Source organism: Labeo rohita, chromosome 4, assembly GCF_022985175.1.
Source record: "Labeo rohita strain BAU-BD-2019 chromosome 4, IGBB_LRoh.1.0, whole genome shotgun sequence".
NCBI lineage: Eukaryota > Metazoa > Chordata > Actinopteri > Cypriniformes > Cyprinidae > Labeo > Labeo rohita.
The window spans coordinates 40474198-40487728 of NC_066872.1; the positions used below are offsets into that span (position 1 = coordinate 40474198).

The 13531-nt window shown below is 37.1% G+C and overlaps 1 protein-coding gene across 8 annotated transcripts in view; it reads right to left on the reverse strand.

Moving 5' to 3' along the window:
- erc1b (ELKS/RAB6-interacting/CAST family member 1b) overlaps positions 1-13531 on the reverse strand; it is a 256072-nt gene that overhangs the window by 64037 nt on the left and 178504 nt on the right. For all 8 annotated transcript variants that reach the window (XM_051107019.1, XM_051107018.1, XM_051107022.1 and 5 more), the window contains one exon: positions 3645-3792. In XM_051107019.1, coding sequence (XP_050962976.1) covers positions 3645-3792 — 148 coding nt within the window. The remainder of the gene's footprint in view (positions 1-3644; positions 3793-13531) is intronic.

Sequence of the window (13531 nt, forward strand, 5' to 3'; positions counted from 1 at the left end):
CCATTTATCACACTCTGAGTACATCCAAACCTGCTCTAGTGGAATAAAACAAGTGAGAAGCCACGCGATTGGCTGAAGTTTCTTAGGGAAAATGCGCACAAATTTTCACTTTCAGTGCTATATTACACTTTGTCCTAAGCAGCATGACACCACAAATTTCAAAGGTCTTTTTTCCAAGTCAGTCTGTCCTACTGCAAAATACAAGACAAAGTGACAAAACACAGTCAGACAGATAACTGAGAGTTAATAACTTGACATTTTATATATACTTTACATATATATTTTTATTGTGAACTGTGTGATAACCTACATGCAGAATTCTATATATATATATATATATATATGATCTAAAGAATTATTTATTCATTGAGTACCCAACATCTATTTATCTATCTTTTCTTTGCTTGTTTTGATTTTTTACCACTTTTATTCATATAGCCAATTTCAGAATAAGCTGTATATCTAGTATCTAATAGTATCTAATACAAAAAATAAATGTTTCATTATTTAACAAGTATTGATTGTTCTTTTTTTATATAGCAAAATATATATAAAATCACAATTTCCTGTAGAATTTATAATAAAAGTATATACTGTATGTTTCATATACAATAAAAATAATAGGAATATAAACAACAATAATATATTCTTATAATGCTCGAGTGTCAAGCATTTCTGTAACTTCTCATCATGAAATATAAGTAATTATAAAAAAAAGGAATAATTCAAATAATTATTTATTAAAAATACTGCAGGTAATATAAGTAAAAATAATAATAAAAAATAATAATAATGAAAACAGTACATTACATAATAACTATTATTCAGAGACAACCAAAATTTTTTTTTTTCAAGTATTTTTTTATGTAAGTTTTATAAGGGTATCTATAAACACAATTTCCTGTAGAATTTTGAATAAATGTATATACTCTATTTTTCATTTATTATAATAATATAAATAATAATTAATGCTTATAATGCTACAATGTCAAGCATTTCTGTAACACCTCATCATGAAATATAATTATGAAAAAAAATAACTCAAGCTATCTTTTAAAACAAATACTTTAGATAATGAGTAAAAAATTGTATTTATTATTTTCTTTTCAAATATGAGTACATTAAATAATAACTATTCTTTAGAGACCACCAAAACGCTTTTTTTTTAGAACAAATGTATATACTCTGTTCTAAAAAATTATAATAATAGCATTATTATAATAATAATAATGCTACAATGCCAAGCATTTCTGTAACATCTCATCATGAAATATAAGTAATTATGAAAAAACTTGAATAATTCAAGTAATTTTGAAAATAAAAATTCTTTAGGTAATATGAGTATTTTTTTTATTTTTGTATGAAAACAGTACATTAAATAATAACTATTCTTTAGAGACCACTAAAACACATTATTTTGTCACATTTCATATTTTTACATTTTTTTATAAGTTGTATAAGGCTCTTTCTCTCTCTATAAACACAATTAACTGTAGCATTTAGAATAAATGTAAAATGTATGTACTAATAATAATAGTAAATGCTTATAATGCTACAGTGTAATTTCTGTAAGACCTTAGGAAATATAATTATTGAAAAAAAAATAATAATTCAAGTAATATTTGAAAAAAAAAATACTTTAAGTAAAATGTAATATGTAATAATAATAATAATAATAATAATAATAATAATAATAATAATAATAATAATAATAATATTATATATATATATATATATATATATATATATATATATATATATATATATATATATATATATATATACATACACATACTTTTTTTATATATATACAGTAATTTAAATATTAACTATTCTTTAGAGACCACCAAAATGCATTTTTTGGAAACTCTATATTAAAAATTAAGTAGAAAAATCTTATCAAAGCTGGTTAAGACAAAATGTATCACGGAAGTCATATATTTTGTTTGCTGCATTCGCCACATCACTTCACACCATCACACCACAGTTGCTTACGACAGTGTAAAGCCACACTTTTGACACCATTCCTTTTTTTTTTTTTTAAACACAAGACTTGACAAGTATGACCTGGAATTTTCCCCCCTTGAAGCCATTATCAGCCCTGAATCTTTAAGCACATCTGTGTCTTCAAAAACCAAAAGAAAAATACTCCATTTATGTACCACTATGTCACACTCATCCCCTGTCACTCAAACCCTACGACCCCGATCCCCAAGAGGCCGCACCAGTAGACAGCACTCGCCCTTCCCCTGGGCCACGTCAAACACCTTCGGGCTTCTTACGGCCATCCATTTCCTCAAAACAGAAATTGCGATCGTAATGATTATAAATGACAAACAACGCCATGTAATGTGAATTAAGAGCGGAAAACGTGTGCACGAGGGACGGATGCAGTAAGGGACAAAGCTGGCTCCTAACTTTGACCCTGAAGTAAAACTGCCCAAAAAGACCTGATTTAGGACCACCGCGTGCAACCTTTATCGCTGACCTCGACCATTAGTATGTCAGGAGAGCAACCGGCCTCTGACCGGCTCTTAAGCAAATCCCCCCCGCTGTGATTGACAGTGAACGGGAGGGGGACGCGGGCTGCCCTCCTGATCTCAGAGGCTGCGGGTGAGAGCCGAGCCCCACAGCTATCTGCACTACTGACACCCATTTCCTGTGGAATGCTGCAGCTATGCAACACGCTGATAGCCTGTCATTCAGAGAAACGGCCAGGGAGGGGTGTTTTCCAAAAAAACGCAAGAGCGTGTGCCCGTGAGCATGAATGGAGCAAAAGTGCGGATGTGCGTGTCGGTCCTCCCGCTCTGTTTGTTTTTCTGCGGCCGTTGGGTTGTATACATGCGTGTGGCCGGTTTGTATTGGAAACGAGGATGCGTTGTGTATGTTTCTGAGTGAAAACTGTATCTACACCATTTTTTTTCCTTCAGTGTAGTCTGTGTGTGTTCAAACTAGTGCGCATGTATTTGCAGGTGGTTTGTGGGAACCTGGAGGAGGAGTCAAATAATCCTAAAATTGCATGACTTGATGGGTCTGCGGCCGGACATCTGTAGCCTGTTTGCATCTGCAAACTCTGGGATCTCTTTCCCAACAGAACTTGTTCTGTAGCCTCTCCTTGAACTGCTAAACAGAACTACGATGGCAAGGTCAGCTGGTTAGCGATACTATGAACACACCATCAGGATATCCTGCGTGATCTTATGTTTCTGCGCAATTTAGCGTCTGTGGACAGCATCTGTGGCGTGCTTTCAATTATGACGCACAATAATGTTAAGTCTGTAAAAACAAACACCAAGCGTTTTTACAGTAAAACACAATAAGAGTCTGGAAGGCAAGAGAGTCAGGGAGTTCAAACGCAGAAAAGCAAGCCTCCCATTTGGGTTAAAACACAATTCGTCAGGCAGTGAAACAAAAATGTTTGTTACTTGAGCTATAAAGTCTAAATTGTCCCTTTGAGGTGGGACTATTTTTTTTTTAGGCTGACGAATGTCTGGTTAGGCTTCACCAGTGTAATTCCTGTGGGTGAGGTTTGTAGAACTCCACTAGGAAACTAGGAGGACTGAGGTCTGTGTTCATTTTAGTCTATGGTTTTGCCTCGTGCCTTGGTCTGGGATGTCGGCGTCCAGCATGTTGCTTGTTCTCACCTGCTGTTTGAGCTGATGTACAAGTCGGTCCTTCTCCCTCTTCAGCAGAGCCACCTCATCTTGAGTCTTCTTCTTCTTTGAGGACGACAGCTCTAGAAGAGCGATGTTGGCGTCCTTCTCGCTGATGGCTGCCAATAGCGCCTCCTGCCTGTTGGAGGAGAAAACGCACGCAATTAGTATTGGAAAATGCTTTTTACAGATGCATTCTGTTCACAAATACACCTTCGATTTCTCTCGACAATTGCTAGATCTGTGGTACCTGAACATAAGAAATGGTGTGGGAAAGTTGATATTTGATAAAATGTATTTGAAATAGTTTTTGCGCACCACGGCTGCATTTATTTAATCAAAAATACAGTAAAAATTGTAATAAAATGCAAATATTATTATAATTTAAAATAACTATTTTTCCATTTTAATATATTTAAAAATGTAATTTATTCTTCTGATAACAAAGCTGAATTTTCAGCATCACTACTGCAATCTTCAGTGTCACATGATCCTTCAGAAATTATTCTAATATGCTAATCTGATGCTCAGAAAGTTTTTTTTCAATGTTAAAAACAGTTGTGCTGCTTAATAGTTTTGTAGAAACTGTAGACGGGCTTCCATCCTAAATTGCGAATTTAACTTTGCAAAATTTGCAGAATTGGAATAGAAGACCATTCTGAGAGGCAATTATACAGAAATACTTTGACGGCAGACTTCTTAAATCCAGGCATTTAAGAATGACCATAACAACATTTCAGATGCTGTGCAACAAAATCGGTCCGCTGGTTAGTTAGGTTATGCGTCCCATAGCACAAAGTCACATGACTTTTCTTGAAAGCTCATGTTGAATTTATTCACAAAATACGTTTCTATCTCCCATTTTTTGCATTAACCAAGTCAAAAACCACCTCAAGCGACCGCAAAAGCTTTTTTGCGAATTAAGGTATTTCTTTTCGCAATTTGGCATTTCCATCACTCGTTTCTGATGCGATTATTCAGAATGCGCATAAAAAGAGGGTGATGGAAACATAGCTTGTGATACGTTTTCCCAGGATTATTTAATTCAAAAATTTGAAATAACATTCTGCAACATTCTAAATCTCTTAACTGTCACCTTTGATCAATTTAATGTGTTCTTTTTGAATAAAATCTTTCATTTCTGACTCCTACTGATCCTAAAATTTCGAATGATAGTATACAGTGGTGGCCAAAATTCTTAGAAAACTAGTATTTCCACCAGCTAAAAAAATGGTTTTAAGTGAGGAAATATCAGTTTACATTTCCAAACATTCATTTTGCTATTAACTGTAATAATCCAGTGAGATTTTTCTTTGCAGAAGGAGCCTGAGTGTTTCACACAAAGATCTGATCTCATCATCATCCAGTCTGTCTGGAATGACATGAAGAAACAGAACAAACTGAGACAGACTAAATCCAAAAGAACTGTGGCAACGTCTCCAAGATGCTTTAAGAGACCTAGCTGCAAAGCTACTTGAAAAACTATGCGCAAGTGCACCCAGGGCAAAAGCTGCTTTAAATGCAAAGGATGGTCACAGCAAATGGCGATTTAATTTAGTTAATAGAAGTTAATCTATTTATGACAAGTGCCTAAAACTTTTAACAGCCCTATAGCTTTGCAGGTAGGTTTCTTAAAGCATCTTGCCATAGTTCTTCTGTATTTGTCTCAGTTTGTTCTGTTTCTTCATGTTAGTCCAGTCAGACTGGATGATGATGAGTTCAGATCTCTGTGTGGAGCGCTGGCTGTTGTCAGACTCCTTGTTTAAACAATCTCACTGGATTATTACAATTAATGGCAAAATGAATGTTTGGAAATGTAAACTGATATTTCATACAGACACACCGCAGCAAAAGATGACTTAAATCATTTTTAGCTGGTGGAAATACTTGTGTTCTAATCGTTTTGGCCACCACTGTATAAATGATGTGATAGTGATAGCAAGCACCAAAAATAATTAATTCTAAGAATAGCCATCAGTCAAATGCAGCTGGTTTAGGGAGTGAGTCCTGTTAGGTCAAATCTGCAGTAATGGAGTTGAGAGGGAGGGTGAACATCTCATACCAGCAGCTGAGATGGTCAAAGCCTCCTGACAAATAGAGGCAGCGGACTGGAGAATGTCTTAGGGTTAGCGTTAGCCACGTGTGCTAGAGTGTCAGTGCTGAAGTGTGTGTCAAATACATCCTCTCCCGTGCCTCTCTTTCTTTTCCTCCCTCTCATTTTCTCTATGACCTGTTATATACAGAAACTCACTGGATCCGTTCCAAAATCTAGAGAGCTTCCTTGCTGCCTACTGTCTTTCTAGATGGTTGCCTTCTATGGTAGCATGCTAACTGAAATGGAACCTCATAAGGGATTGATTTGGAACACTCTATGTAGGTAGCAACATAAAAATAGAACTCTTAAGGAGTTTGGTGTTAATAATGTGACAACATAAGCACACCTAGCACACACAAGTTTTGTGTTATTTTTCTAATAAAATGTAGCTTCTTAACTATTGTCATGTATTACAGGTTTTAAGTATATTTGTGACTCTGGACCACAAACCCGTTCTTAAGTAGCATGGGTATATTTGTAGCAATAGCCAAAAATACATTGTATGGGTCTAAATGATCATATTTTTCTTTTATGCCAATAATCATTAGGATATTAAGTAAAGATCATGTTCCATGAAGATATTTTGTAAATTTCCTACTGTAAATGTATTAAAACTTAATTAGTAATATGCATTGCTAAGAACTTCCTTTGGACAACTTTAAAGGCAATTTTCTCAATATTTTGATTTTTTTGCACCCTCAGATTCCTGATTTTCAAATAGTTGTATCTTGGCCAAATATTACTCTACCCTAACAAATCATACATCAACTGGATAGCTCATTTATTCAGCTCTTACATGATGTATAAATCTCTATTTTGAAAAACTGACACTTAAGACTAAGTTTTTGTGGTCCAGGATCACATTTACATTTGACAACAGACTATGCATGCCAACTGCCAACATAATTTTGCTAAAATTTGCACAATGCAAGCTTCCAGAATAACCTAGTGTTCTCCTATAGCAAACTGTGGTACTAGCGAACTCAACTTATCATATTTTATTATAATACAATATATTGTATATATTATTATCTATAGTAAACAGCAGCATTTTAGCATATTGTATTAAAACACAAAGTGTTACTAATAAGTTGTGGTGGCCATCGAGGCTAAACCATGCACAGAGTCCATTCTCACTTTGTCTGAGTTCACAACCCTGTTGAAAAAAAACAGAATATGCTGGTTAGGTAGGTTTTGAAGCATGGATGCTGATTTGAGCTAGTTTAAGCTAGTCCTTAGCTGGTCATGTGCTGGTCCTAAGCTGGTCCCTCCTGCTCAGGAGGACCAGCATAAACCAGCTAAGGACCAGCTCAAAAGCAGATAAACCAGCATCCATGCTTCATAACCTACCTAACCAGCATATTCTGTTTTATTTTTCAACAGGGAATGCATTCTGGGGTTGCCTTTTTTGTAAAAGATGCATGCAACACAAATGTGGCTGATATAATTGCATCAGGAGCCTTAAAATGCAGCACACTTGCTTTATAACATCACATCTCTGTTCATTGAACTGAAAGGGTGCAACTTTCTATTTTCATCTCGGGCTTGCGAATTTGCTTTTTCTCTTATCAGTTTCTCAATCGCTGGCAAAGCCTCTCTGTTTCTATCTGTTTGTTTCGTTGTGTTCTATTCGGTTCCTTGGAGGAACTGGCTGACCTGATTCTATCCAGAGTGACATCACAGCTGCAGAAAGAAGCCTGTGTACCTGACAGAAGTATACACACACTAGCACACACACAAAACACACACGCTCGGTGCAATGCCCATAGGCTGCCATACAACTCTTAATTCTGTCATTTTGACCATCAAAAGCAGTGGAGATGTGATGTATCCCACAAACACACGGGCCACCCATGTCTTTAAAAACCACCGTGCCCTGGCGCAAACTAATAAAATGAAAGCTGGTGATGTTCCAGGAAGCTTCTGAGCACTAACATGTCCTGTCAGAGAGGCCTTTTAATACACTGACCTCCTGACTAGCCGTGCTCATTATGGTCAGGTTCAGACCACAGGCGGCAGCTGCCCCTGAGGTGAGTCAGTTTACTTTGGGCAAAAAGGAACTTCCCCTTCAGCTCCATAACCTCCCCGCCTGGTCCCGATGAGTCCTACTGTATCTTCCCTGCCAAAATGCATGAGGACGGCACTGGCTAAAAATAAAAATCAAAGCGAAAGATGAGGTGAAAACAGAAACTCAGGGAGGGCGGCGTGAGGAGAAGCAAATAACAGGAAGTGGAGGGATACGTGCACTGGGATATGGAGGATAAGGAGTCTGAAATGATGGATGAGAGGGCTCACACGTCCATGTAAACACGCACTCACGCACATGATATTCAGGTCATGATAACAAGCATTTTCCCCCACTTTCCCAACCACAGGAAGTGAGGAAGAGATGCCGGTAATAAGGAGAAAAGAAGATCAAAACAGGTCTCAAATTTTCCCGTAGCACATGTCTCCTCAGATTAATATTTTAACAAGGATGTGATTTTTCCTCTATGATCTAATGTTTCCCATACTCTGGGTATGCTGATATCACAGATGGCCACAGGGAAAATAAGGAGCCCTGGGTCACAGGAAAGTGATGACCGTAGTCATCACTCAATCGAATGGAAGAATACATAAGTAAGACTATATAATATATACAATCATTTTAAAGGGTTTAATACTTTTATTAAACAGAAACGCATTAAATTGGCAACATGCTAACATCATACTCTATCCGCTTGTTAAGTCTGACTTCATTTGTCAACGTTTCCAGTTCATAATGCTCATAAATGGCTGTTGAGATAGCAGACTTGGAGCCAGAAACAGTATTCTCTAAGTAACTGGAATCAATAGCTGAGTTAAATCTTCCAGAAAGCTTTATTTGACTATACAGTGCTCCGAATACACCAATTTCATTTGGTTTAAGATACTACCTTAGAGGGGACGTCTTGTGTAGTTAGTAGACAGCAGGGCAGAGCTTGTGTTCCTGTACTAAAAGAAGACAAAGCCTCTTATCAGGAGCACCGGGACACAATGGGCCCCCACACATTTGTTCTGAGGGAGAAGAGTTCATATTGATCACTAAGAGGTCAAGTGGCCAATCACCTCCTCCCACGACAAAGCCAATCGGGGAGAGGGGAAGCGGCCCATCAATCAACGCATCTCATCACCGCCCTCACCACTCAATTTCCTCTGCATTCCTTTAAGCCTTTTGCTTTCTTCTCAGGAGTCCTCGAGCAGGCCTAAAAATACGCATCCTTCTCTGTTCTCTATCGGCTCTGTTTCTAAGGGTGTGTACGCCAGTGGAAAGATAATGAATAGCCGAGGGGGTGGGGAGATTTATGGCAGCTTGTGATGGGACGCGCTGTGCCGGTTAAGCCACCGGAGAGGGGAACACCGCACAGAACGCCAGGAATGACCGGGTTGGCGGGTCCTAAACGTGACTTATCACAGCCATTCCTACTGTATGACGACAGGCGGACGTAAATGATGGCAAAATGAGGGAGGAATGTTAAACGAATGCAGATCTGAGGTCGGGCTACTTTCAGCGCTTGAAATTTTTAATGGTTGCCTCAACCGTGACCACTCTGGAAGAGAGATAAGCTTCTTGGAAACACAAAGGAGGAGAAATACTTTGGACAAAATGCCGTGATGACAGATGGATGAATGGAGGGAAAAAATTGATTTCAAAATATTGCACTATTTTGCCTTAGATTTTTACCTCAAAGCAAGTCTGTGAGAAGAATATAATTGATTCAATACAGCATCGCTAAGTCTCTAATAAAGGGTTGATGGTTAGGCAGATGGAGCGATATATGAATGGATGGATAGAGAAATTGATGGAGAAATATTTGAATGGATGGAGAGAGAGATGGATGGGTGCAGATATATGCAATTGGACAAAGGATGGAAGGATGGATGGATGGGTGGAGCGATATATCAATGGATGAATACAGATACAGATGGGTGGAAAGAAATATTAATTGGATGGATGAATCAACAGATGGATGGGTGGACAGAAATATAGGAGGATGGACTGCTGGCCAGAGAGACATATATATGTATAGGTGGATTGATGGCCAAAATTTAAATGGATTGATGGATGGATGGTTGGATGGATAGATGGATAAATAGATGGAAGATTAGGATTGAGATTTATGGATATGGATGGATGGATGGATGGAGATATACATGATGGATGGATGGATGGCTGGATGGATAGAAATTTTGATAGATGGATGGATGGATGAAAATTTGGATGGATGGATGGATGGAAGTTTAGAATTGATGGCCAGAGAGAGAGATATGGATATATGGATGGATGAAGAGATGTATGATTGGATGGATGGGGAGATTGATGGATGAAAGTTAGGGAGATGGATGGATAGAAGGGTGGATGGAAGGATGGAAATTTAGGATTGCTGGCCAGGGAGAGATATATGGATAGATGGACGGATGGAGAGATGCATGAATGGATGGATAGGGAGATGGATGAAAAGATGAACTGATGGATGGATAAATGATAGTGACAAATATGAAGGATAGATGGGTGGATGGATGGATGGATGGATGGATAGACGGAAATATACATGATGGATGGATGGACAGATGGATGGATGGAGAGATATATGAATGGATGGATGGGGAGATGGATGGATGAAAGTTAGAGAGATAGATGGATAGAAGGATGGAGATATATATCATACACGGAGGAACGGATAAATGAAAAAAATGGATTGATGGATGGAGACAGATATGATGGATGAATGGACGGATGGATGGATGGAAAGTTAGATGGATGCATGGATTGAGATATACAAGATGGATGGATGGAAGGATGGAAATTTAGGATTGCTGGCCAGGGAGAGATATATGGATGGATGGATGGATAGAGAGATGCATGAATGGATGGATGGATGAAAGTTAGGGAGATTGATGGATGAAAGTTAAAGAGATGGATGGATAGAAGGATGGAGATATGCAGTATATGATACACAGATTGATGGATGGATGAATGAAAAGATGAATTGATGGATGGATGGATGATAGTGATAAATATGAAGGATGCATGGTTTGGTGGCTAGATGGATGGATACATGGAAATATACATGATGGATGGATGGACAGATGAATGGATAGAAATTTAAGACTGATGGCTAGAGAGAGATATATGAATAAGGTAGATGGAAGGTTGGATGGATGGATGAGATATACATGATGGATGGATAGAGAGATGGATGGATGAAGGTTAGGGAGACTGATGGATAGAAGGATGGGGATATATTTATGATACATGGATAGATGGATGAATGAAAAGATGGAGATATAAAGGGTGGATGGAGACATACATGATGGATAGAAATTTAGGATGGAAGGCCAGAGAGAGATATATGGATGGATGGATCAATGAATGGTCAAATGGATAGGGAAATTAATAGATACGTTGGATGAATGGATGTATTGAAAGAAAGGATGATGAATTGTATAGATATATATGTACAGGTATGTGTATGGATGGATGAATGGCAGATGAATAGAGAAAGGGTTGAATGATTAAATGGGCCAGAGAGATATACAGTACATGTGCAGGTACAATAGTCAATAGATGGATTGACTGAAAGACAGATGGAAGCTACATTTATCTCTTTTCTTTTAGCATAAAACAACCACAATTTTAAGACCAACCCTGAAGTCACATTTTGCTTTTACAGCCATAATAACTTTATCATCACTAGAAAAAAACCCCCAACTTATTTCCACTTATACAGACTCATATCTATGCAATATCTAAGTCGTAATATAAATGCCTATTCCTTTAACACTTCAACATTTACAGGCCGCTGATTTGAAGGAGAGGAATTCAGAGGACACCATTAGCAGGGAGGGAAGAGTTCAGAGAACGTTATCAGCCGAATCCATCAGTACTAAGTCCTACCTGATACTGCCTGATCTAGCACATAAAAATAAAATACAGGCCAGCCGCGTTAAACAAACTGAGTGTTGGAGGAGTCCCAGCACATTAAAAAAATAAAAATAACCCTAACTCTCCATCATTCCCTGGCCCTGAGCCACAGCCCGGCTTTCGAGGCCCTTTTTTTCCAGGGATGTGTGTGTGTGATGTGGGAGAGAGAGAAATATGGTGTCAGTTCTGCATTCAGTGCGTGTGTGTCACGAAGGAGACGTGAGGAGAAATATGGTGAACGTTCAATCGTTCATTGCTACCCCCGGGGCACGGAGGACCTTCGGTGGCTGCTTTTACTGGCCTAGAAAAAAAGAGAGATACATCCGCTGCTGTTGGAGCTGGTACCGGAACGCTGGTTATACTGGAGAGTTATAGAGGACGCCTGTGCTGAACATCCTCTCTGGATGGGCAGTGTGAAACATTAAAGAAAAATCTACAACCTTGCGCCTTTAAAGCTAATATTGACTCACCAAAAGCTATAAATTCTGGTGTGTACACCATCTGAAAATATGGGTTTTGTACTTCCTGAACACTGTAATAGCTGTATTAATCTTGTATTATACAGAATAGCAGCACTTGAGCGACTGCATGCCGATCCACAAGAGAGACAGAACTGGAACGAGCGAGACACCTGGAAACACATGCTGAATCATATTTGGCACGAGGGCTTCCTAGACACCAAATGTGAATTTAAAAGCCTGCTGTCAGAGTCAGGGGTGTCGGGGAAAAGGCTCGTGTGCGTTAGGTGGAGGAGTGCAATAATAAGAGATCTTTTAAATGAGCATCTTTATTGCTGATATGTGGTTTTGTGGAGAATGTTAATGAGAAATTCTCCCTTTTACACCGGTGGGTCACAAAAATGAACTAGAGGAGGTAGGTGCTACACATTTGATTTGTTACTATAAATCAATCAATATTTTTCAATGGCCAATGTAGATACCGTTTTGTAGAGAGAATGACTGACAATATAATAAAGATAAAATGCTAAAATAAAGTCTGAGAGCACTACTGAAAATCTGAATCTAAAAACATAAATAAATAAAACAATTTAAAAATAAATATATAACATAAGAAACAAATAAACAAGTAAATAAATACGGACTGTCAAATCGATTAATCCCGATTAATCGCATCCAAAAAAAAGTCTACATTAGGAAATAAACTTATAATTAAAAAACATGAATAAATAAATAAGGCCTATCAAATTGATTAGCTGAAATTAATTGCATCCAAAAAAGTTTGTTAGAAAATAAATAAATAAATAAATAAATAAGTAAATAAATAAATAAATAAGGGCAGTCTAATCAATTAACCCTGATTAATCGCATCCAAAAAAGTCTGTTAGAAAATAAATATAAAAAATGAAATAAGCAAATAAATAAATAAATAAATAAATAAGGGCTGTCAAATCGATTAAACTTGATTTTATCACATCCAAAAAAGTTCATTTAGATAATATGTGTACACTGTATATATTTATATGTATATATAAATACACACGCATACATCTATATTTAAGAAACACATGCAATATATATTTATATATAACAAATCATACACACGCATACATTTCTTAAATATATACATTTATATAAGTGTATTTATTTATATATAAATATATATCATTTACACGCATATTATGTAAACACAAACTATTATTTTAGATGCGATTAATCAAGACTAATAGATTTGACAGCCTTAAAATAAAAACATAAAGCACTATATATACTCAATTTATACATACACACACACACAGTGCATTTTTCTACATAACAAAAGAAGTAAAATGTCAAATGTTTTGCAAAGAAGTATTCAAGTAGTGGTGGAGATCAGGATTAG